This window comes from Dendronephthya gigantea, unplaced genomic scaffold, assembly GCF_004324835.1.
Source record: "Dendronephthya gigantea isolate DGI-Jeju-01 unplaced genomic scaffold, DenGig_1.0 000090F, whole genome shotgun sequence".
NCBI lineage: Eukaryota > Metazoa > Cnidaria > Anthozoa > Malacalcyonacea > Nephtheidae > Dendronephthya > Dendronephthya gigantea.
In genome coordinates, this window is record NW_021163100.1 from 855,494 (window position 1) to 883,079 (window position 27,586).

At 34.5% G+C, this 27,586-nt stretch overlaps 3 protein-coding genes across 5 annotated transcripts; all 3 read left to right on the plus strand.

Moving 5' to 3' along the window:
- The first annotated feature begins 667 nt into the window (after positions 1–667).
- On the plus strand, positions 668–12,370 carry LOC114533438. 3 transcript variants are annotated; one of them, XM_028554954.1, is made up of 9 exons: positions 668–756; positions 2,342–2,441; positions 6,037–6,459; positions 6,861–7,172; positions 7,374–7,679; positions 8,152–8,426; positions 8,801–8,927; positions 9,633–9,917; positions 11,246–12,370. In XM_028554954.1, the coding sequence occupies exons 2-9, from the start codon at positions 2,381–2,383 to the stop codon at positions 11,602–11,604; spliced, it is 2,148 nt and encodes a 715-aa protein (XP_028410755.1). In that variant the 5' UTR covers positions 668–756; positions 2,342–2,380; the 3' UTR covers positions 11,605–12,370. The 3 variants fall into 3 exon arrangements, with proteins under 3 accessions (XP_028410755.1, XP_028410757.1, XP_028410756.1); XM_028554956.1 differs by having other exon boundaries at positions 6,861–7,016; XM_028554955.1 differs by lacking the exon at positions 668–756 and adding an exon at positions 5,615–5,685 and having other exon boundaries at positions 2,360–2,441.
- A 2,422-nt stretch (positions 12,371–14,792) lies between these two features.
- LOC114533441 lies at positions 14,793–19,256 on the plus strand. Its single transcript, XM_028554959.1, has 6 exons — positions 14,793–14,873; positions 15,694–15,829; positions 16,107–16,351; positions 16,819–16,897; positions 17,495–17,718; positions 18,579–19,256. Exons 1-6 carry the CDS (start codon positions 14,796–14,798, stop codon positions 18,921–18,923), a joined length of 1,107 nt encoding a protein of 368 aa, XP_028410760.1. The 5' UTR covers positions 14,793–14,795; the 3' UTR covers positions 18,924–19,256.
- A 1,939-nt stretch (positions 19,257–21,195) lies between these two features.
- On the plus strand, positions 21,196–25,345 carry LOC114533424. The gene is made up of 6 exons (XM_028554937.1): positions 21,196–21,279; positions 22,578–22,713; positions 22,958–23,196; positions 23,578–23,656; positions 24,195–24,448; positions 24,636–25,345. Exons 1-6 carry the CDS (start codon positions 21,196–21,198, stop codon positions 24,978–24,980), a joined length of 1,137 nt encoding a protein of 378 aa, XP_028410738.1. The 3' UTR covers positions 24,981–25,345.
- The last annotated feature ends 2,241 nt before the right edge of the window (positions 25,346–27,586 follow it).

Below are 27,586 nucleotides of genomic sequence, written 5' to 3' on the forward strand. Positions count from 1 at the left end.
TATCTACCAAAAGGAAATTGTGAAAGTTTTGCAACTTCCCTCGAATGAAAATCTCGCAAAATCTAACAACTTTGAATAGGTTTTTAGATTTGAATTTTTCCACAACACCAGATTTTCAATTAGAATATTGAAAACGAGGTGGATAGTGGACCTATATAAAACAGTATAACAACAATGAAATGATAATTTTCATTTCAATAAAATCTCGATACTCACAAGCAACTCTGGTATAGCACTGGATATTGAATGTTATATACAATATCCAGCGGATAAGTATATGACTTATCACAACCTTTTAACCTTAGACAACTCCACAACAGATTCAAGTAACACCACTTACCCTGTCGTCATGCAGTGACAATTCATTCATAGCAGATGCTTTCCAAGTACCATAATTATATGATTTTGCTCTTTTTTATGCTAAATATCGCGGAGGGAGGATGTGTAGTTCTGAATATAAAAAATATACTAATCAGTTACCAGTGACAGGTTTGGTTTCATTATATTGATTTGCTAATAAGAATTTGGGCCGGGTTCTCTTTAACAACGTTTATCTCTCTCACGCAGGCATGAGTCTATACACTGTAGATCTCGAAGTGACATGTTTAGGTAATATTTGAACCACGTTTTGCTGTTATTTTTCTTCGTCTCACATACTATTTTTTTTCTATTCTAAAATGTCACAAATGCAACGAAACTGTTTGGAGGATGGATCAATATGGGAGTCAGATATGGAAAAACTATATATATAGAAAGGTAATGGTAAAGGTGAAAACGAAGTTACATTATTTTAGTATAGGCAATGGTATATTTTCTGATGAATGTTTTTCCGTATTTGCACGAGAAACTACAATAGCTATTAATTCTTATTAATATGGACAAAAAAATTACCGAGCGCGAAGTCTTTACCAAGGAATTTCGGACGATTTCTTTTTGAACAGATCGATTTCGAAGAGCGAGGTTTGTGCAAAAAAGATCGAGGTCCGATATTTCCCGGTAAACACCGAGAAAGCGAGGTTAAAAGTTAAAAGTTTATTATATGGCATAAGACATATATTTGCACTTAATTGAAACAAACAAGGAATGCATGAATTCGTATTAGTAGCCTTAATTGTACGCATTTGATATAAACAAAAACAAAATATTGAATTATTTAGTTTACTTAAACTGTCTGGAGACGTCTTATTCAATTCGAGAGCAATTAAATTTTCTTTTGAGCATTTATTTGCGCCTTTTTCATTCAAAATTTCTTTTTTTTTATCTCGTAATGGATCGCCGGTAACATTACGGGAAAGTAATGGACCGATGAAAATTCTCCTGAGCCAATCATTGAGCTCTATCTCACCGAAAGTCACGCTTGTTATATAATAAATTGTTGATGCATATGCGAAGAGATGAGTGAAACAACAATTAGATATTACAGACAGTGCAATTTTAAATTGAGTTGCACTCTTAATTATTTAGCCAAGCGGAATAAAAATCTATTTATCGCTCTTTCGCTGCGATCGCAACCTGCTGAGAAATCGCTATTTCGCTGCAAATTTAAATGAAGATTCCTTCTGTTTTTGTAAGTGTTATAATAACGAACTCGGACACATTCAGCTGTGTAAATTACAGGCATTTTGTATGAAATACAAATGACTTTTTCCACCATCATGTGCAACAGGCTTCACGACTTTCGTCTGTTTTTACGTGTAACATACTGTATAGTTGATATTAATCCTTAATTCTTTAGATTTGTGTGTTCAATGAAAAGCTATTCAAAGTTAATTTGATTTTAGAAAAACCAGGAGTGTCAATTATTTGTTCAGGGAAAATAACAGCTATTCGAAGTGATAGAATTTTAACATGTGATATAGAATTTTATGCAGTGATAGAATTTTATGCAAGCAAATCATCCGTCTAGTTTAGGCTAATTTAGTATAAAAATCTAGTAAAATTCGGTCACTGTGAAGAAAGAGAACCAATCAGTTCGCAACGAATTAAGAAAAGATGACAATGAGCCATTTAAGTGCGTCGCCCAAAGTAGCAAGTTGTGACCCCAAAAATGCTTTAAATTATCCGTTTTGTGTAAGTATTAATCAGTATATGATTTATATCGCAGGTAGCTTCTAGGAATTAACGTTTATACTGAAAATTATCATTTTATTATGCGCATGATAATTAATTTTAGGGATTAATATAGGAATAATTAAAATCTGCATGATTTTCTCCCTGATTTTTGGAAAGAAAAAGTTCATTTGCATATAATTATTATTCCCATGCATCTATTTCCTGTTTTTAATTATACAAGTAGCTAGCTACTTGTGATCACGACTTATCGCCTTCGTCTTTGCTTTAGCCTATAATATCGTTATATTAAACTCCAATCAACGGCAGGATGTCGTGGCTACTTTATCGACACTTGATCTTCCTTGGTTTATCTTTGCTGAAATTTGAAGGTAAAAATGATTTTGTTTTATTAACCTTTCATATAATAGCAAGACCTTATGAGGAATTAGCAATATGGTGCCTTTACGAGACAAGATCTTCAATTATGTGCATGTGCATGAGGACTTCTGAAAAATTTCCTATTGCTAAGAACAGTGAAACAAACTTTAAATATCTCCATTTTGCAAATCTAAGACGAGTTTTGTTTCTAAATTATAATAATGGGGTCCCATAGGCTTCATCAAATCGACACTTCGCATTTTAGATTAATCTCCTCTTAAACTCCGAGAGATGCAACAGTAAACCACTGCGGCTAAAAAAGAGAATACTAAAATAAATACACTGCAAAGTTTCATTATAAAATGTTGTAAAATGCGGAAATGTGCTCTTACTTATTTCGTATACTCTTGTATTGGTTGCATGTATGCAATGACATGATTGAAATATTTCAGTTGACGGGCGGATGCAACAGGAAAGCAGATATTGAGTTTTCACCAAGTGTATAGAGGCAAAAGCTAATACGGATTGCTGCACATGTGCACTTTAAAGTTCTTTGGTTTTCCTTTAAAGGAAATGAAGCGCCTCGAAGTTGTTTTATTGTCAGCAACTGGCAGGAAAACTGACTCCAAACAAGAAATTCGGTGCAGAAATTTTTACTATTTCGACCGAAATTTTTTAAGAATTTCCTTGCACGCTTGAAGAGTTTGTAAATCGTCGAGTTCTCGTTAGTAATAGTAGTGCATTTTACATATCTTTTCGTGTGAACATGCTTACGGCTTACATTGCGAAGAACAAAAGTCTATAACTATTATTATTAATTGAAGCCCGTTTCAGACGTCAAACTTTTGATGTGCCGAAATGATAGAAGACAGAGCAATTCTTTGTATGCAAATATTATATATTATACAAGTATTATATGCATGTAAATACGTGCGTTATGGTATATTTCTTTTTCTTTTACAAACACAGCTTTGAGGCGTGAGTGAACTAAAGCGATGATTTAATTTAAATCCGTAATTTTTCCTTGCAGCTTGACAATGCATGCAGCTAAAAATAATAAGTCATACATTGAACTTCTGCGTTCGAATTAAATTGAAAGTAATTCTATAACTATATACCTCATGCCCGGCTCTTGTTTTTAAGTGTTTGCTTGCATTTTTCGAAAATATTACCTTATTATTGTAAGAGGTAACAAGGGGCTATTTTAAACATTCTAATAAGCGAAAAACGATTTAGACTATGTTAAATCACAGTTAATAGAATATACATGGTTTGGAGACTAAATAAAAGTACAATACAACTCATTAACTATGTTATTGTCCACGTTTATGCAAAAAATGGTTCCTTTCTCGTCACATGTCTATTGTATTTTAGCCAAACGTACCAATGGCATTCGTCTTGCTAAGCTCATCAACCTTGACTTGAAAAATATGTTAATTATAAGATTGCTATTGGTTTATCTGTGCAAAATACAATAGACATGTGATGAGAAAGGTACAATTTTTTGCATAAATGTACCTCAACATAGTTAATAAGTTGTATTGTAGTATTATAGGGTCTCCAAACCATGTAATTATATTCTATTAACTGTTGTTAAATATGTCTACGTAAATATGTCTACATATATTTTATTTCGCCATTATTTAATCAAATTAGGACCGAAAAAATCTAACACGATTTACAAGTTATATTCTGTTTACTTAATAGCGATCGACGTCTCGAGGAGATAATGATAGGCTCTCTTGTGTTGTATAGGTCTGATATTCAATCTTTTTCGATGCAATAAAAAGCAAAATATCATGAATATTTAGGATGCGGGGTTTTTTTATACACCCTGTATGATTATTATGATTATAGATTTAACATATTTTTAAGTCAATACTTTTGTTCGGTTTTCATTGCTTTCAATTTCAATGTTTCATCAAGGATATAAAAGCATGCAAGGGGAGGGGAGAGACAAGAGTTGAGAAAATGTATCTCCATATTGTCCTGTCTATCTTCCTTCAAATTTTAATTAATGAGATTTGTCATTAAAAATAAGACAAAACGAAATAACAAACTGTGCTGTAATATAGTCAGCGCCGTAGCTATAGATTGCTTTACTTGTATTGCTTAACTTGTATTTCGATTGGGTCGACAATGCTTTGTACAACAAGCCACAGATGCAAGAGCAAGATAAAAGCTCAGCGAAATTTTCTTCCGAACACTGGCGTTTGATCGACTGGTCGTGATTTATATGTTAAACGTTTAAGTTACGGATAAATTTTTTTGGGGGTTTGATGTTAAACATGAGATAAAGCCCCGTCTACACGATGCCGGAAGAATTTAAAAACGCACGAATATTTTTACGTCCACACGTATCCGGCGTTTTCGCCCGCTGAAAATGAAAGAATCTGAAAACGCTTTCCCGAGTGGAGGGCCTTGAAACGACGGCTGATCAGATACGTGTGGGCGGCTTTGCCGGATAAATTTGAAAACGATGACGTCACTTATCGTATTAATGAGGCTTGTTTCAAGTCTTGTAGCTTATGTTCAACTTTATAATTATTGTTATATTAGCGTGAAATAAGTCTTATTTAGATTATCTTCATGGTGAGTGATCATGAAATCTTCGCCAACCCTTTTATCATTTGTAGAAATATTAATTTTTACGCGAGAAACATATCGTTTGTCCAAACAAAGTTCTCATGCATTCTTCTGTTTGCTTTGGATTTGGTAGATTTTTTTTTAATTCGACATCACATGTGTGACACGCGGGTGGAAAATATGAAGGTGTACTGCGAGATCAAATAACTCTAGCGTTAGTGTGGATGCATGCGGATAAATATTTTAACGGGGAAATATTTTTGCCTTTTTTTCGGCATGGTTACAAAAGTGATAACCAACAGAGCAAAATTTAGTGTGGCCGCCTTGTTGTTTGTCGTAGGTTGTCGTAGTATTGTTTCCCACTATTGTTTTGCCAGCTCCCTAAACTTGAATTCAGAGTCAATTCCAAGACAGTCAGATATTTCAAACATCGGCTCTTAGCCAGATAAATTTCCTTGGTTTGTATCTGGCTTTGAGGAGCTATATACGTTCAAACGGGATTTTACGAATTTGGAAGCGTACCCAAATTCGTCTGGTTCAGGTATTCACACGGTGGAAATATTATGAAACTCTAACTGGTTCTTTGTGTTCTTATCAGGAAACCGGACAAATTGAAGCACGATATCAAGTTCGTCCGTTCCCGTGTAAACGTAGCCTATAAAATGAGATGTGAGGGAATAATATATAAATAATAAATATCAAGGAAATATATTACCTGTCTTTCCATCTTTTTTTCACCCACAGATTTGGTTTTATGTTTTATTGTCCCTGTGCATGTATAGAGTATTTAGCAAAAGAGATGATATCGTCATCGACTAATCAAAGCAATGTTTTAAATGTGCAAACTGATCCAAAATGTTGTGCAGAATTAGCACAAATAAGAGTAAATAAGATTTTCTTCACTTTTATCGAAAAGTCTCGACTGTTTTACTGAGAATTTATACTGGTTCCATAACTCGTATTAATTTTTTAAAAAGTGTACAATTGTCTAAATTGAAATTGCTGATATTCTGTTGCCAGGTTGTGAAGGATTTTTTCTGAGACATACTCTGTCTGGAAAGTGCATTTCTGCAGAAGAACTGTTTTTAATTACTTCCGCGGGCACACGTTATTGGGCTGAATTGGTTGACGACTGTTTGAGTAAAAATGCATCATTTCGTTACCTTCAGAACAAACTTATGCAAAATATTGGCACAGGAGGAAACCTTGTGACTTCTGATAGTCCTATATATCAAAACCGTTTGTTCGTATTCGGCGGTAAAAGTAGCTCCGGAAAAATATATATGAACAGTCCTACTTACCGTTTAAAACAAACCAATGCTGGAACGCTATATTTTTACGACAAAATCAGGAACTCATGTGCTCAGCCTGATGCGAGAAGAAAATATATTGATGAAAAAAAGAATGGATGCAGGGATGCAGAGGAACAAAGATTTACTTTTGGTAAGAAAAAATTTGGTAAAGATTTTTTTTCGGTATTGTGATTTAACGTTTCCACCAATTTTGGTACAAACCCAAACGAAGGGATTTGGGGACTTGTCCCCTATCATTTAAAGGAGTGGAAGCGAGTCAGGTACTGAGTGAACGGAGCGTAGAAATGCATAAAAAATCCTGGTTTGACTGGTCTAGCTGTATTAAACAAAGCTTACCAAGACGACGCCTTATCGGCTTGTTTTATTCCGCACTCTCCCGAATAAATAAATCCACTTAAATAGGATATATATATTTGTTGTTGAGGCAAATTTTTGACAAGAAAAAACCGATTTATTTCAGTTCAATCCAAAGTTATTTCATGTCACAAAAGTTATTGATCACTAACGTAAAGAAACGTTTTTTTCTTTCAGGTTCAGTGACACAGTATGGTACGAAGATGAAAGATGTTCATTGTTCTTCCATACAACATATGGTGTTTACGAATGCCCGCTATGGAGACTTTAATACGAATGGCAAGTTTGATGGCGCGGCAAGCAGTGAAGCCGAGTGTAATGCTGTAGCAAATTGTAAGGTTAAATCTCTTTGTAGTGGAATTAAGAACAGGTCTTGTGACCTGACCATTGACAACAGTTTCCTGCCACAATCCCTTTGTTCTGATCCTACAAAAGAACTTTTCACCGAATACACCTGTGTGGATAATTATATTGAAGCAATAACAACAGGTGATGACTTCTACAATCGCCTACTTACTTAAAATTAGTTTTGGGTTTTTTGGGGACACCCTCTATATAGTGAAAAAACCCCAAAACTACTGAAATCATGCACCTGTTGTGAAATTGTCAATCAACATTATAGAATTTGAGTGATTTGACCGTACAAATTTTAGTTATAAGTGAATTTCCAATTAAAACATTCTGTTCTAGCGCGTAACATACGGTTAAAGAATTTACCCAACGGAGGACGTCTTCAAATAAAAGATGGTTCAAGTTGGAGATATGTTAGAGAAGATAATTGGGATAAAAAACGTCAGAAAATGCTGTGTCAGCACTTGGGGTTTGTTGAAACTACCGAAAATAATATTATGAGAAGAAGAATGAGATTTCTCGGTGGACTTAAGATTGCATCAGGGGACTTGATATGTTACCGCAGACACTCAAAAGGAACATCATGTTGTGCTCATCTTGTTCTCTCAACAACCAGGTCATTTGTTTCTGTGCCATATGTTAAATGTGAGTACATCGAGATTCACACCAGTCAGCAGGGTGGGGGGACAGGGAACAGAGAGGCATGGCGTAGGCGTGAGCTAGTTTTGTATGGTGTATGGCCATGGGTTTTTGGCAGGTCGGACAAAGCGATAAACTTCTTTTTAAATTCAGCCCTCTTCCCCTCCCTTTTATGCACTATATCTGCAAAGTTATTTGCACTATATAATTATATGCATACGACAGCTAATATATTACATTGATCAGATCGTCAAACCTAAGGATCATTATAACGTCATTCTGAATCACTTTCGGGGTTTTGGCCGTGCTATCTCTTTTCGTGATAATTTAATATAACTGTGAAGCAAGCTACACAAACATTATATTATTAATAAATGTGGAAAAAACACCCAAAAATGTCGGAATGATAAAACGAATACAGGTCATGATCATGAATAGTAATATTGTTTTATTTTTTTATGATTTAATTTCTATATAGGTAAGATGTGCAATGAACCAGAGTTACTCCAAAACCGAACAACTTTTCCTGATTCCGTTTTCTCTGGGAGTGGTTCTCATTCTTTCATGAACGCAAGATTTGATAGAAGTGGTTGGTGTACCGAAATTAACAGACCAAAGTATCTTTTGATTGATCTTCAGAAAGAATATCACATAACCCGAGTCGTGACAATGGGTAATAAAGACCAGACCAAATGGATTGGTCAGTACATAATGGCATACAGCTTTGATAACAGTTTTAGGCACGCAAGACAGGTAAAATTTAAAATGTGTGAGCATCCATATAATTTATGCAACAACAATCCAGCGACCTGAGATCACACTGCAGAAACTATATGATTCCTGTTTTATTGATAATCGAAAAAGCGTTATGCTTCTACCATGTACATTGTATACTGCAGCTATGATTTTAATCTGATAGCTAATATAGCCGTCTATTTCGTCCGCTTGTTTACAAACGAAGAAGTATAAAGAAATAAACGAGGAACTTATATAATTATATGATCATACCAACTATATATAGTACTTAAGTGTTATTCAGTATATTACTGCATGTATTCACTACTGAAAATGGCTGGCAAACACGATGTGTTAAGACATTAAAAAATTAAATTCTCTTCCATTTTTAGATGACTGGAAACACAAACGGCTTTCAAGCATTAATTACACGTTTTAATATTTACAACGTGAGGCATATAAAGATACAATCGAATAGGAAAACAGATTTTTGTTTACGAATAGAACTCTGTGGAAAAGGTGAGATCATACAGCAGCTATTATATTGAAACGGTTTTAAACGACTAAGTAAAATTAATCATAACTATAAAACGTATTATCTTGAAAATCTATTAATATATTAAAAGGATTATGAAACCTTCATATAGTTTTATGGTTCTTATACTGTACTGTCCAGTAATAACCTAACAAAAACCGCGGTAACCTAGGTCAAACCTCGGTCTGATCGCGGTTCAACCGAGGTCAGCTGAGGTCGAACCGCTGTGAGACCGAGGTTAGTGAACGTCTATCGAAACACGGTCTGACTTTGACAGACGTTTGATGTTTTCGATTTGATTATTGTGCTGTCGTTCTCAGCAGTTCATATTTTCGATTTGATTATTGTGTTGTCGTTCTCAGCAGTTCATAATATTCTGTTCGGAAGCGCATGGCAACCACAATCGTATTTTCCCCTTGCGGTCGTCTGCCGTTTCAATCGGTTGACCGCAACCGAACCACAACCTAACGGAAACCGAACCGCAATCACAGTTTTATATTAGCTTATTTCTGGGGAGTACCGCAGTTTTAATAGTTGAAGAGGTTGCATAAAAGTTGTTAGAAGGTAAAAGAAATGCAATTCGACGCTAGCTATATCGAGTGCATGAAAATATGCATGATAAATACATACAACAATCCTGCATGTACGCTAAATCATCTTTTAAAAAAACGCTTTCCTAAACATTCTAGTTCAAATGCCAGCACCTGTGAAAGATGTTATAATTAAAGTTGAAGGAAATTCAGCCAAAGTGAGATTGGACATAGAAAGATCAGCATCAGCTTCGAGTTACATCATAAAGCTCAATGTATATCTTAATGGCGAAAAACACCAGACTGTAACTCGGCGACAATCCTTTGGTAACTTCAGCATTATTGGACTCACACCGAACACTATTTATTATGTTGGAATTGAGACGGAAGATGGTTCTTTCCTAAAGAGCAGCAGGGTTTCTACAGTGATTAAGACGAAAACAGGTATAAATATCCTCCAACTCCAGCGCTATACGTCCATGGCAGTAAAATTATAAATAGTCAAACGGACTTTCCTCATTGACCATTGATTTTATCTGCAGGGAACGCTCCTACCATTCACTCCAGTCCCATCACATTTAATGCTGCATAATAATAAATGAGTGATATTGTTTCATGTTTATGTTCACACAGCAAAAAGTCATTTTCTTATCGAGAAAATATGTTATCTTAAGAATTTTTTTCTTGTGTAAAGAAATTTTTTCTTAAACAGAGAAATTTTTTTCCAACTCTAGGATATAAAATCTCGTTTAGAAAGTAATTTCTTAAAATAAGAAATTAAGCAGTCAGCCCACATGCAGATTTACAGATTTTAACACAAGAAATTATATTCTTATGATTGGATTTTTTTCTTAAACTGAGAAAATAATTTCTTGATATTAGAAAGATTATCTTAACTTCTGAAATTCTCAATATGAGAAAATTAATCTTGAGCAGATTCGCAAATATTTCTTAAAATAGGAAAGCTCGCAGGAAAGGCAAACAACAAAGATGACAAGCAGATTAACGAGACATCGTTTAAGAAAAACGTAATATAACTGCATATATGACATTATGACTGCTGATGAAACTACCGGTGGAACATACTTTGAGTTACATATTAACGACCTGATCATTAATACTTAAGTTTTTAAATAGCTCCTCGTTCTATTCTTGCTGTTGCGTGTTTATAGTCTTAGGTAATGGGAAACTTTGCACGGCCGATACAAATATATCTTTAACCGTTATTACCTAAACATCAGCAAAGGTATAATAATCGTATAAATAATCATCCATCTTTCCATGATCATCAGTATACATATAACAGTCGGCTCATAAACACACATCTCAATTTCTTTAATCATGCATCCGTCTAAAATAATCGGCTCATAATAATCCATGCATTTTTATAATCATCCGTATACATATAGCAATCGGCTCATAATCATTCATCTTTCCTAAATCATCAGTATACATATAGCAATCGCCTCATAATAATCCACGCATCTTTCCATTATCATCATTATCATATAACAATAGGCTCATAATCATCCATCTTTCCAAACTCATCAGCATACATATAACAATCGGCTCATAATCGTCCATTTTTCAACAATCATCAGTAATTGATATGACAATCGGCTCATAATCATTCATTTTTCAAAAATAATCAGTATATACATGGATAAAATAATCGGCTCATAATCGTCCATGCGTCTTTTCGTAATCATCAGTTGTCTAGATATAATAATCGACTGATATATAGCCATGCATGCTCCTATCATGTTATACAGGTAACAAAGCTGCTAACAGACCAATTCGCGGAACACGATCTTACTTATTTGGTGTAACATTCGTGGCTGGCGGAATATTCGGTATATTGCTTTCTTACGTTGTCGGACGTTTTCGCCGTTACCGAAAACGCCGGAAACATCAGGCAAGCTCTGAAGTTCCAGGGACATCAACTGACAAGGCTGAACAAAACGCAACCTATGACAGCCTGGATCTCACTAAGATGAACTTTGAAGATAAATATCAATCGCTGAGGAAGAGTCTGAGTGGAAAGGAGGAAGAAACATGTGAACATGCTGAACCTTACACGCAATTGAATAAAATTAGAGAAATTGAAGAACATTATCAAGCTCTTAAATGAATAAAGATATACCACTATTTTTCATGTATCTGTGGATCGACAAGGAACTTACTGCGGATTCAGGTTGAGTGTTCAGTGTTCAAAAACGTCACAAATGAAGCAGGCCGATTATTTACGCCCTGAAGTGTCTTAATGGTAGGAAATATAATTTTAATAAAGAAGGTGATCACAAAACAAGCTTTTTTCCTGGAACGTTCGTCGATATACGCACAGCGCAACCTCTTAAGGTCTCGTCAGCCGTTGTATCTAAAATTTTGAAACGCTATTGCCAAGATTAATTAGTTCCGCGGATGGAAGTCCTATATAAATCATAGTCTTTTACCTGACGTTGTCCTGCAATATATTGAGTTTTTAAAAAGCCAGCGTCCATCTATTGCATACAAGAAATCTTGCAAGAATTTTACGAGTTTGTAAACATGCTATATAGAATGCGTACGATGCGTAACTGCATGCTGGTGCTGATTTTAATGGAGATTGTCGGTTGCCACACGGAACAATCGTCTTCTTGCCCGAGTTTAGTAATCTCATTATTTGAGATTTACGTATACATGCTCAGCCGTGCCAACTTCCTCATCACGATTAGCCAATCATATTTGAGCTGAAATGACTATTGACCCATTAAATCAAGGCAGTGGTCACATAACCCGGTACGGAAATATCAATTTATGGAGGGAATTTTGAATATTTTGATCCAAGTGATTGTTTACATATTTTTACACACCAAGTTATACACATTTTCCCCATGGAAATGAGGTTCTTTGATTGTTACACTAACATTTGTATCCAACTTGAATATAATCGAGATTATCTATATCTAACGTACTAAATTGTTTTAAATATAATGATTCAAATTGTATCACATTCTCCCATAGCAGAAACTAATTTGCCACTTGACAACTCGCGCGTTTATGAGATGCACATGATCGTGACGTCATTAAACATGCACACAACCTGAACGCGCAGTATTCGTAATATTTGATTTAATTATCTATATATGATCTTTTATGTATACATATAGAATTATAAAGTAGTTATTCAGGACTTTACACACGCTCTGTCCTATAGGACTAAATATAGGTTAAGGTGAACATGTGTGAGCAGTAATTTTAGTTTGTTTTTAGTATTGCAATAGCATATAGTTTCGAGTGCAACTATATAGATAAACATACACAAATGAATTATTTTATTTTGACGACTGCATGCCAAAAATAAAAAAATAGGCTGCACAAAATGGGAAATGGCAAACGGTATTTCAGTGTTGGATAGTATAGCAATTGTTTTTATGCCTATATATGAACATCATTGTATGTATAAGAATATTAGCCCAACTCAATTAAGCAAATCTAAAGTATGATATTGAAGATATACAGCAGATATAGTATCTACACTGCAATAGAAAAGGTTTAAAAAAATGGAAGAAAATTTAATTATATTTAAGAATATATATTTTTAGTTGACACATGGATTTTATCGGCGGAATAAGTTTTGCGTGAGCAATTAAAATATCATTTTAGTTCATTAACAGGTTTAGAAAGAACTGATCAACGGGGTTCCTTTATACTCATATATCGATTCAATGCAATTAAGCATGTATTTGTAAGAGAACAAACATTTTTTTGCAAATATTTGTAATAAAAGAAATACGAATAAATTTCTAACGCAATATCAGAAATTGGTAAAGAGACAAAGATAGTTAAGACGTACACATAATTATATATTATAGCAACTCGTTCCAATAACAGTACAGGGTAAAATTTTGAATAATTGTGTCATATTCATAGTTAAACTTATTACAATATTATTTGATAACTCTCTTTTGACTGGTAATTCGTGTTTTTTATTACCTCTTTTTACCACTTACAACAAAAATGTACATTTGTACATTATAATTGATGTACAAATGTACATCAATTGTAAAATTGCAAATTAAGAAATGAGTATTCAAGCGACAGGTGCACACTGCATGATATAATTATATTCCGCGCAGGTTATCCCAGTGTGACTATTTTTCACGCACGAAATATAGAGCTTAGCTCGCAATTGCCGTAGAAGAAAGTATCAAAAATTGTCAAGCAAGAATGAAATATTTTACAAAGGTATAGTATAATATTCATTTTTACAATGTAAATGTGAAGGGAGAGGTTGATCATGATAAGAAATATTCAGCGAATCAGATTGACGCTGTGACACATACTTTTAGGGTTGAAATTTCTTTACCATAATAGGTACCCACAGCTTAAAAAATCCCGAAAATTCATTTTTCAGCGCGTCTATAAAAAATGAAGTACTTGCCAGGTAGCAAACACTGGTCAAGGCTGAAATAAGAAATATGTGCATCACCGGGATTCGGCGTTTTATAGCACATGTTTCAAACTACGTATGGAGGTCTAAACCCCGCTATGTTTTCAATACCCCCTATATATCCACATTTTAAGAGTGATTAAAGCTATAGTGATTAAAGCTATAAACTTATTTTCCTCATTGGCGAGGTTGCATTTATATAATATAATAATAGAAAGGAAATGATTTTGTTCCAAACAATTGTCTTCTAATAAACGAGTAAAACATTGGGGGAACATTGCACCATTGCACTATATTGAAAAAAAAAAATATTCCCCAATGAAAACAAAGAAAACCGAACAATGTGAAAGATAACGCTGTTGTTATAGCTATAGAAAAATAGCTGCACGTCTTACTATATGTTAATCGTATATATTATGGTAAGAGAATGCTTAGTCATTTACCGCGCATGCAATGCTTTTTTTAACTATCTATTGTTGTTTTGGGACTCAACTCCAGCCGCTATACTTTGTTTTCGGCAAATGTCCCATTCTCTTTACACATCCGAATTTAAAATTTTGAATAAGGAAAGTCTTGAGGAAAATTTTGATTCAAGTGATTGTTTACATATTTTTATACACTAAACGTATATACATTTTTTGATACTCCCATGATAATTTAAATCGATTTTAGGCCGATTTTGTTTCTTCGATAATCCAACGCATTGCTGCTGTAGAAGATATGGCGAGTCATTAAAATTTCATTTTAGTTGGAAATTCGGAAATTTCCTTCTTCTTGCCTAAATCAAAAGTTGGTGTATTATGCAAAAGGTGCAATAGCAAAATGAATATATTCTAGCGACAGGTGACTGAGCCAACTACATGCATGACATATTCCGCGCAGGTTATTGCATGCCGGCCGTTATTGGCGTTATTGCCGCACAAGAAAACATCAAACATTATCCAGCAAGAATAAAATATTTTACCAAGGTATAGTATTATATTTATTTTTACAATGTGAATGTGAGGGAGAGGTTGATAAGAAATATTCAGTGAATCAGATAGACGCTCTGGTTTCTTTGTCAATTAGCTACCATAACATGTAGCCATGCACCGACGGCTTAAAAATACCTGAGACGAAAGTATACTTGCCAGGTAGAAAACACTGCACGATCAAGGTTGAAATACGAAATAATTATGTATGAAATAAGCGTAGGAACTCCGCTGGGACTCGGCGTTTTACAACACACGTTTCAAACACTGTATGCATGACCGACCGTGCAGGGCTTAAGACCTGCTGCGTTTTCAATATATACATTGTAAGCGTGGTTACAGGTAGTAACTGTCCGTTCACCTCAGAAAAGGCATGAAGCTCTTCTGGCCAAAACATTAAAAGGCCTATTGCATATATGTTAATCGTATTTTGATGAGAGAATGCTTAATCATTCACCGCTCATGGAATGCTTTTTTAACTGTCTAATGTTGTTTGGAATGGCAACTTCTATACTTTTATACTTCGCCTCCGGTAAAATCAATGTCCTATTTCTTCTCATCCGAATTTCAAATCTCAAATGAAAGCAACCCCATGCAAGCCTTTATCTGGATTGATTTTGTCAGAAGCAAAGCGTATATAAAAGTATTTAGAGTAAAATGAATTATTTTAGTAAAATTAAGTAGTCATTTTAATAATTTACATTCTACATTTTAGCAAGATGACTCCCGATATTAAGGGGTTGAAACTTATTGTTTCAACTGATTATTTACAGCCATTTGGTAAAACATTGAAACTTTCATATTTTCTTATAAACAGACATGGATAAGAGAAACGTTTCCGCTATCTTCATCTATTGTACTCGTCGTCGTTATCATGATCGAGTCCTGTGTTTTGTCCGAAATTGTTGACAAAGACTCCTTCTCCGGTGCTCAGCTAATGATGGTTGGAAAAGGTAGGCTTTTGAAGAAATATGATGTTCAAATAAATGTAAATTGCATCAGCACAATTATTCAGAAAGTGTTTTAAAAATTTTGACTCTCCGTTTGTTATATAGTTTCGAGTTGTTTTATATACAGCTAATTTTATCAGTATAAAGTAGGCATATGCAGGTATTATGCTCATCACCTGTTTATTAAAATTTAAATTCGCGTTGCAAAAATAATCTACTTTACTTGTCACAATAAGTTATCGAGACTGTAAAAAATCTATTTTTATGTCATAACTTGCAGATAGCGCTGTTATTGGACATGTTCTGGAGACTTATAATGTTCACGACTTTCATCAATGTGGTCTATTGTGTGCATCTAATCCTAAATGCAAAGCCATCAATTACGAGCATTCGGCTGTCAACAGTCCGTTGCAGAAGTGTGAGTTGAATGACGCAACTAAGTCGGAAAGACCTCCAGAGTTTTATATTTATCGTAAAGGATTTTCCTATTACGAGATGGTAACTGATTCAAAGCCACGCCCACAGGTATTTTCATTACTCTATGTTATACATGAAATGAGAGAGTACTAATTTATATTTGCAATAACTTCCCATACGTACACGCGTAAAAATCATCATGTTGATGCAAGTTGTTAACAACATTTTTCACCCCTGATGCGACAACCTGATCAATTTTTGGCCTTGTATGTAATTACACAATTCGGGCAGCGCTTCCTCAACCGATATTATAATCCTAAATTATTGAAGATTACGGCTTTCCCTTTATGGAAGTACATGTTGGTCCAATATAGCTTTCAACAGCTTGTCTTTATTATCAATAATTGCTGTAAAAACAACACTCAAAACATATGCATGCCAATTATGAAATCGTATAACGCCGTGTATCATATTTTCTAAATAACTCTAATGAATTACCGCATTAAGACATCGAGAGTTCATTTCGATGGCATCATAAATGTTAATTAACACAAACTATGCGATTTTAAACCTAGACACACAGTAATGAAATTGGAAAGAAGCTCAATTTAAATTGTCCCGATCAGTATGATGGAGCAAGTTGTCAAATATTTTGTAAGTTGCAGTGTAGTATTTTTAATCGTCTATAGCGCGTAATGATTAAATTTATTTGATTTTTCATCATCGCGTATAAATTTGTTTATTCTACCCACAAATGCATAAACAAAAAAACCCTATCTTTGTGTATGTAAGAGTCATCATTCATTACTTATTTATGTAGTAATATGAAAAAGCGCGTTTGCATGTACAACTTTTATATCCACTTACTTAAGAGCGTTTTTTCGGATATAATTTTAACATTTCGATATCTCGAATAAAATTGCATTCTTCTGCAATGGTTTTTTCTTAGAGCGTACATATTCGCCTTGTAACCCAGATGTATATGATTATCTACGCCAGGGACCAGTTGTTCAAAGCAAGTTTAGCGCTAACCCTGCATGGGTTGAATTTTAATCAGTGTTTTGGTTTATGTACCCCAAAACCATTGTTCGTTTAAAACTTTAGAAAATATTACTTCTATCGGTCCAACGTTATCAGTCCCCCACCCCTGGTGCATTATTATACATGTGGATTTACACCGTAACAGCTCGGACGAGTAAAATTGAAACCTGATTCAAATTGAGCGTACATTATTTATATCTTCCAAAACAGATCCAAAGACCTGCAAAGATTATCAAACTACGTTTGGCTACCGTCATGACGGTGAATACCGTATTTATTTGGATTGGCCAGAATGTACACATGCAGCTGTAATTTATTGCGCAAACATGGGAAGTACTCCTTTGGAATATATCTCCTTGACTGAACATGAAAACAATTATGCTGGAAGTCATAAAAAAAATAAGATGAGAGAAGAAAAGACATACTTCAAAAAAGTAAAGTTGTATTTTATTATGCATAATCGTTAAAATTACAGAAGCGCCATGTGCTCGCTAAGCACTTTTAATCGATAGATTTTAAGTCCAGCGAGTATAACTGCATGGCAAAGCTCGTTTGGTTATGTTCCGATATTATAGCTATAACTATAACAACTGCCAAGAATAGACAAAAGCACTTCTCTCGACGTTTTGAACTAATTAGGACATTTTTGCGAAATCTTTTAGTAAATTTTTTTAGTAAAGGGCGGTACACTACGGGAGGGGGCGCAACAGGGAAAGACCCCTTCTATAGAGAAAACAAAACTTGTAATCTTTCTTTTTGCTACATTGACTTTCAACCATACATGCAGTGTGTCTCGAAACAACAAAATGTCGTCTTTGACTTGCTGCAATGCACTATGAATAAGAAGCTTTCTAGTGTTTTCTTTGCCATAATGGCTAGATTAAAAATAGGTTAAAAATTGCTAGGAGGAAGGCAAATTCTTTCATCATGCATTAGGAATTATATAGACAATTGTATTGGCGCAAGCACTGATATACGCATAAAAGTTTCCTCCATAAATTTAGCTAGCTATATACTTAATTGCTTCCTTCTTATTCGGAAGATGAATAACTCATCTAGCTTTCATACCGGGGGCGAGGATTAAATCATCAAATTCAGTATATCCTTCGAAGAAGTTTCAAGTTTTTTTTATAGCATATATTAACTGGAATTTGAAGTTTTTTTCAAGAAAGCTTAAAATAATAGTGATGATCAGTGGTGACCATCAACAATAATTATTACAATTTTTATACCATACGTATAATATTAGGCATTTGGATAATCCTGTTATACTTAACTATTCTGACTTTAACAGATTAGAATCGTATTGCCTGAAAAAAGTGTCAAGGGAGACGACTATTTCTTCACCACTACAAATTACCCTGGATCCGCTAAGACACCCTACGCCAGCGCGAGCGATTGTTATTCATATTCCTGCAGTGTTGACAATAGAAAAGGAAGTTTCAAAGTGGATTTGACTGGAACTAGCTTTCATTTGCCCAACGCTATTGCCTACGGCTTCAACTCGTACCCAAGCTGCGTGAAAAAAGTTTATGCGGCTTCGATGAGCAGTGACAACTTACGTTGGTCTGGAAAGTGTGGAGGTTACTGTGGAGAATGTTCGCCGAAATCCTTCAGTTTGTTGTTGAATGGCTGCTAATCCTGATGTCTATCTGAAGTGAACTAGTATAATAGTTTATTCACAAATTGCAAGCTAAAATGGTGAAAAGATTTGCGCTTGGATATATATGGTTAATTGCACCACATTACACTGCTGGTCGACCTCTTTAAAATCCACCATCTCAGATGCATTCTTTTTCACCAATATATAACTAATTGAAACATCCGAAAATTCGTTATTTAAACCACAATTTTGGCTGTAGCTATTTATCCCATTTAACGGAATAAACTTGCATGGTCGAAAATCACGAGTGAAAGCAACTTGAAAATGGTCATATCAACAATCAGTTTTTACATGTTACGAATATAATTAGTTGAGCTAAACATAGAAATATTCATTTTTGTTTGTCATTTGTTTTTTCGAACAACCGTAGATTCACTTATCGTAATATAGATTTGTGAAGTGGACAAGTTTATCGGTTGTAAAACGAAGCGTCTTAGTTTAACGTGGCTATATTATGAAATTAGGCTAGAAATTTAGGCTCCATTTATACACTTTAGCAAGCTAAAAGTTTTTTATCGCTTTAAATTCGCGGTGCAGCTCATATAGTAAAATAAATTTATGAAGACCAATACTCTGGTGGCAATGATAGACCGGGTGAGCTCTGTTTTCTGTGTGAGGACCGTATATAAAGAATTGTAACATACTCCGGTTTGTATAAATAAATGGCAGTGTGCCAAAACACATGCCGAAATGTTAATCAATGACCTTGAACTAACAGTTCATGCTCACCTTTATACGGTAGGCCCACGTATTCACGTGAATCGTGATATGTAAATTTACTGAAATGTTGCAATATTCAACCGGAAAATCAACAGGTTGTACAAGTTTAATTGCGATGAATATATAACCAAAAACCTCATTCCACGTGCCCCACAGTCCTTGAATAGCCCCTATAATCCCCACGAAAGCAATAAAATGTTTATTCGCTTAAGCAAATAACTTTTTTTAAATAGTAACACATGCGATTTTAAACAGCTATTCATAGCGCTCAAAATGTGCGCAAAGAATATTTATGGAAAAATAATCAATATGGCTGCATGTTGTTAATGTTAATTGTGCACTACGTCATATAAGAGATAACTATAAATTTTGAGGAGATTTATAATTATATGCTTGCTTATAACAAAGCAGAAAACGGGTTGTATTTGAATTTAACAATATCAATAATTTCGTATTTAATGATATAAAATATATTTGCCTATATTCGTTATAACGATAGAAATAATTACTTGCTTGCTTTAAAGTGGCGGTATCCTGCTAGCAGAATATTGCCATATGCATGTGTGCCCAACGACAAACGATTCGAAAACGGAAAATACCCCCCATTTTAAATTGAAAAAAACTGGAAACAATGCTTTAAACTTTGACTTCCTTTCTTTATGCTTACATGACTTTGTCTCGACTACAATTCTTTGATGACAGGGTTGGAAAACTCGATTGCCCCACTACTGAGCACTTAAATATGCGGTCAAGAAGGGGCGTTACCAGTATTAGTATTGTCTCATACAATAAAAATCTACTTTTTAGTGTCATAATTTACATTGGCACCACGACCCTCCTTTCATTTACTGCATTTATTTCTCATGGTTGCTATTGACACTGGTACCATATCAATAAACCATGTCAGAGCATCCGACGAATTTAATTTTGGTTAAGATAATTATGCATATTAATTTTCACAGGCATGTCACAACCTTCGTCAGATGGTTTTTAATGGCGTGAGGATTTCGCGCTAGCCATTAAAATTTAATTTAGGTCCATTAAAAGATTTAGGAGGATTCAATACTATATATAGGGACTCCTTAGAAAATTTGAAAATCGATTTCAATGAAATGAAGAGTGCATGTCATTTATTTGTAAGAGAAGAAAATTAATACAGAATAATCCAGTATACGTATGCAATATTAGAAAATTGGTAAAGAGACAAAGATAATTAAGACGTACTCATATTTATATATTAGCTATAGCCTAACATCTCGTTCTAATTTCATTGCATGATGAATTTAAGAATAATTGCTCATATTATTAAAAGTCAAACTTATTACAATTGTTATTAATACTCTGTTAGGCTTCTTTGGCTGGTAATTCGCATGTTTTTTATTATCCCTTTTACGACTTGCAACAAAAGTGTGCATTTAATTTGTAAACCCGCGTCAATCAAAATTGCAAGATGAATACTCTAGCGACAGGTGAACACTGCATGAGATGTACTCCGCGCAGGTTATCTCAGCGTAGCTATATTTCACACATGTGTATGAAGTATAGCTTGGCCGTTATTGCCGCGGAAGAAAACATCAAACATTATCAAGCAAGAATGAAGTATTTCACAAAGGTATTTCAATATTTATTTTTATACCATGTTAATGAGAAGCGGTTTAAGATGAAATGGCTAGATTAGAAATATTAAGTGAAATGAGATAGACGCTTTAGAAGATACTTTTAGTGTCGGGTGAAATTTTTCTCCCAAAATATCGAATGCTTAAATAGCCACGAAATAGGATACTAAAATAAGCTTAATCACTACCAAAATACCACGAGCTTAAAGAATCCACAAAAAATCATTTTCTTAGACAACATCCTGTCTATATAGAAATTAAGTACTTGTTTAGTGAAAAAAATTCTGAGGTTGAAATTTAAATACGAAATATTCATGTAGAAGTTACGCCGCATGGGATACGACGTTTTATAACGAATGTTTCAAACTGCGTGCGTATTATCGTGTAGATGTTAATGCTGCTATATAAGAATTATTAAAGCCGGTGAACACTCTCTTCACCGCAAGAAAAATACTGAGCACTTCGGACCAAAACAAATAAAAGAATATCATTTGCTTGAAAGTTAATTAATATACGCCTTACTGTAGGTTCATCATATTTCCGTTTGAGAGAATGCTTAATCATTCACCGCACATAGCTAACTATTGAGACATCTGTGAATTCCTAATGTTTTTTGATACTTTAGCATGCAACATTTCACCCTTTTTACTACATGCCATTATTTAGGGAAAAAAATCAGCTGCGCGGTCGCTATACTTAGGGGCTGATTACATGAGCCCTCTTACCCGAGATTTAACGAAGCGTGAGATGACTTTGAGGTATTGAAATAAGTCTTTACGATACCAAACAAGCACATGCTATTGTTGTGGTGATTATACGACTGCCAGGATCATGTTATTTGCTTATTTCAATATCTCAAATTCATCTCACGCTTCGTTGAATCTCGGGTGACCGGGCTCATGTAAACAGCCCCTTAGTCTCCGGGAGATGTCCCATTCTTTTTCATCAGAATTTTAAATCTCAAACAAAAGTAACCCAGGCCTTCATTTATATCCGTTTCTGGCTGAAACAAAATGTTGAAAGTATTTTGAGAAACACTAATTTTCTCTAAGTATAATTAAAGTCACGTTTACACTATAATGCAGGGTACCCGTACTAATTTGTATTGGTAGTCTATATGCAAAATTGATTGTAGTGTAAACAGCGCTTAAGTGCAATTTAAATAATTTACATGATATTTTCAAAAAGTTGCTTCCCTAAATTAAGTACATGCTTGAAGCTTTTAATTTGAGTGAATTGGAATGCACTCTAATTACTTAACGCAATTTGATAAGACATATCTTTTTATGAACAGACATGGATAAAAGAAAATTTTCCACATTCTTCATCGATTGTGTTCGTCGTCGTCGTGACGATCGAATCCTGGGTTTTGTGCGAAATTGTTGACAAAGATCCCTTCTCCAGCGCTCAGTTTATGATGGTTGGTAAAGGTAAGCTTTTGACGAAATATTATTAAGATGTTGAAAGTTACATTTATTTAACACTAATAAATATAATATATTAAAATAGTTCCTATTTTATTTACCTAATTTTATGCAGTATTGGAACAAGATATAATTATGCCCATCACCTGTTGTTTATTAAAATTAAAATTCTCACTGCAAAAAGTACCGGTCTACCTTTGCTACTATAATTTTTCGAAACTATTAAAATTCGTTTTCATGTCACAACTAGATAAGGTTTTTATTGGACATGTTGTGGCGACTTACGTCGTTGAGGACTTTCATCAATGTGGTCTGTCGTGTGCATCTAATCCTAAATGCAAAGCCATCAATTACGAGTATTCGACTGTCAACAGTTCGTTGCAGAAGTGTGAGTTGAATGACGCAACTAAAACGGAGAGACCTCCAGAGTTTTATATTTATCATAAAGGATTTTCCTATTACGAGATTGTAACTGATTCACAGCCACAGGTATTTTCATCACTGCATATTATGATTTATATGAAATGAAGGTGTACTCATATTGTAATATCTTCACATACGTATGTAATTACCTAATTCGGGCAGCGCGTCCTAAACGATATTACCTTAAATTATTGAAGATCACGACATTCTTTTTAGGACAGTACAATGTGGTCCCACATGTGGAATAAGTAAATAATTTTGAACAACTTTTTTCTAAATATTTGCCGTAAAATACAGTACACAAAACATATGCTAAATAGGAAACCTAACGGCATGTATCATTTTATAGGCAACCGCATTCCAACTAATTTCCACTTTAAGGCATCCAGTTTTTTATTCCGATGACGTCATTTGGAGTGAAAATTAACTATATGATTTTTAATCTAGACACAAAGTCATGAAACTGGAAAGAAGATCAATTTAAATTGTCCCGATCAGCATGATGGAGCAAGTTGTCAAATATTTTGTAAGTTGCAGTGTAACATGAAATCTATCAAAACATTTTCCGTTTTTCTATACAGTTACAGAAACACGCGTAGGAGTTTGGGAGGACGAGGTATAAACAACGTTATTTCGAGTGTTTCGATAACTGTATAGAAACACAAGAAAAAAATCTTTCTATTTATTTTATGAAAAAGCTCAATAAAAGTAATTTGTAGAAATATAATAATTCGATTCAATTACAAATTCTCATAACATCACTTTGCTCGTTGGGCGTACTGGAGACGATAAATTTGGGGGGGTTGTCACATATTCATGTTGCGCGCGATTAATTCCTTTTCAAACTTTAAAGTTTTATTAAGGTCCTTTAAAATGTGACAACAATGTTGCGCATGACCTTGAATAATATAAATGCATTTATTTGAGTTATGTTTGCTGAAATCACTTTCACATCAATTTCACTTTGCATCTTTGGGACCCCCAACACAATTTTTCAGCGAATGCAATATTGAAATATTTAATAATAACGCTAAAACTAGATTTGAAACCTCTTTGAAATTAAGGCGTACAGTATCCATATCTTCCAAAAACAGATCCAAAGACCTGCAAAGATTATCACACTACGTTTGGCTACCGTCATGATGGTGAATACCTTATTTATCTGGATTGGCCAGAATGTACAAATGCAGCTGTAATTTATTGCGCAAACATGGAAAGTACTCCTTTGGAATATATCTCCTTACCCGAACATAAAAATAATTATGGTGGAAGTCATAACAAAAATAAGATGAGGGAAGAAAAGACATACTTCGAAAAGGTAAAAGTGTATTTTTACCGTGCCTATAATGATTATAATCATTATCACTACATAATTTTATATAGGCATTAGCTGGCTAAACACTTCTAAGGTTCATCTTTCAGTCAGCGAGTATCACTGAATGGCCTTTTGTTTACGTTCCAATATAATTGCAAATAATTTTACTTCAATATTTTGATTTTAACAGATTAGATTCTTATTGTCTGAAAGACGTGTCAAAAGAAACGACTTTGCTTTCGCCACTACAAATTACCCTGGAACTGCAAGAAGACCTTACGCCGAGGCAAGAGATTGTTTTTCCAATTCCTGCAGTGCTCAAAAAAGAAAAGGTAGTTTCAAAGTGGATTTGACTGGAACTAGCTTTCACTTGCCCCAAGTTATTGCCTACGACTTCTACTCATTCCCAGTCTGCGTGAGAAAAGTTTTTGCAGCCTCGATGAGCAGTGACAATTTGCGTTGGTCTGGAAAATGCGGAGGTTCCTGTGGATCATGTTGGCCAAAATCCTTCACTTTGTTGTTGAATGGCTGCTAATCTTGATATCTATATCTGAAGGAAACTGATATCGTTTATGCACAAATTGCCATCTAAGGTTATGAGGTTATAACTGAATGTTACTTTCATTTGACTATATAGTTAATAATTGCACATTTTATTATACACTGCTTATCGACCAATTTAAAATCGGTCATCTCTGATGCGGCATTATTCGGCATTGCTTTTCGAGTTAAAACATGCCTGAATTGGTTATTTAAACGAAAACCTATTAAATCTGTTTTTATCTCAACATTAACCGAAGAGAGTTAAAAATCACCATAGCAACCGACTGGAAATTGGTCATAACAATATAATTATTGGTCATATAATCAGTTAAAGTATAGAAATATATTCAATTTTTGTTCCTCTTTTTTTCCGACGCACCGTGAATTCACTTATCCTGTTATCCTAATATAGATTTGTTATAAGGGAAGAAGCCTTTCTTCACCAAAATTTAAGTTATAATTATGAGTATTCAAAAGATAAGAAACTACCTTTAAAGACTTCGGCAACTGGCAATAAAGCATTTTTCAGCCGATGCACACATGGTATTCTTTATCAATCCGAAGTTTCTATGAACCTTCTTAGCTACGTTCATAGGAATTTGCACAAAAAGAACCCAACTATTTACCAAACACACAATTAGACAAACTATAGTGTAGCCGCGTGTGAGTTAGGGAACTGCAACAGCAACGGCGACTGCAATGGTAAAATATATTTACCTAATATTGTCATATTCCAGGAAAATAATTTTCCTCTTGCTCTCAAACAGTTATTAACTATTACAAATATTGTCGATCGACAAAATTACTTTCAAAACTTCCAACAACATCAAGTACATACATTAACAGTTGTCACGTGGTCATGCACTGTGAAATTGGTGGAAATCACGATGTCGTTTCAGCAAAGATAATAATTAATTATTAGACGAGTTCGAGCAAAATAGCGTGATTTGTCGAAAGTTCAAAACTTCAGCAAAAAGAGTCGCCATTATTGTTTACGAAATTGACATCAATGCGCATACCCAGAGCATTATTTGCAGCCGAGCAACGTTTTTAAGAAATGCGCATGCTCAGACCTTTATTTGGACGCAGTCAATTGCAGTTAAGCTGATAAATCAAAATTGGGTAAACGATAAAGTGGATGATAATAGAATATAGACGGTCGGAGACCACATTAAAATTACAATACAACTCATTAACTATGTTGAGGCAGATTTTTGCAAAAAATTGTATCTTTCTCATCACATATCCATTGTATTTTGCACAGATAAACCAATAGCAATCTTTTACTTAACATATCTTTCAAGTCAAGGTTGAAGAGCTTAGCAAGACGAATGCAATTGGTAAGTTTGGCTAAAACACAATGGAAAAGTGACGAGAAAGGAACAAATGGTTTCAGCAACAACGGCAATTAATGTGCAACATTAAAGGCCACGTAATTTATATTTTCAACGATCAATGTCATTGGTGATAAGTATGGAGTCATATTTCCGCCAATATTCATGTCGCTTTACTTTGGATATATTTTTATAATTGAAGTTAAATTCGACATTGAAGTCGTTCAATACCCAACATATTTCTAAAATTAAAGTTAAATTGGACATTGAAGTAGTTTAATATGCAACATATTTCTGAATATTTGGTAATTTAGGCTACAATGGATATTGAATACGCCGTTTGCTCGGCACTTCGATGTTCGAAAATTGTTGAAAATATTTCAACATGCCAATGCGGAAAGCTCAATATTGGCGGTGATGAATATAAGCGCGAAATGTCCGCCAATATTAATTATGATAAAGAGGGGCTAACCCCCCTGCTACGTTATTTCGTGCCCAGGCATTATCGGACTCTTACTACCACGTGACACGCGCAAAAGTCGCGCATGTGGTAATGCGTTCTTGTCTGTTTTCTCTGCGACCTGTGCTGCGACAAAGCAAGCGTTTCGTAAATATAGATTTTAGCCATTTTTTATCGCGTAGCATTGTTAGTTTTTCTTTCGGGATGAATGCGGATGAAATAAGCTCTGCTAGAGCGGTTCTGTTAGAAGTTGCAAAGCGATTAAGACAACAGTCTCGTGCGCAGCATTAACTAAATCTCCGGTGACTAAATCAGACGACATCTCATTCAGTGAACTCTAACAATGCTACGCGATAAAAAATGGCTAAAATCTATATTTACGAAACGCTTGCTTTGTCGCAGCACAGGTCGCAGAGAAAACAGACAAGAACGCATTACCACATGCGCGACTTTTGCGCGTGTCACGTGGTAGTAAGAGTCCGATAATGCCTGGGCACGAAATAACGTAGCAGGGGGGTTAGCCCCTCTTTATCATAATTAATATTGGCGGACATTTCGCGCTTATATTCATCACCGCCAATATTGAGCTTTCCGCATTCGCATGTTGAAATATTTTCAACAATTTTCGAACATCGAAGTGCCGAGTAAACGGCGTATTCAATATCCATTGTAGCCTAAATTACCAAATATTCAGAAATATGTTGCATATTAAACTACTTCAATGTCCAATTTAACTTTAATTTTAGAAATATGTTGGGTATTGAACGACTTCAATGTCGAATTTAACTTCAATTATAAAAATAT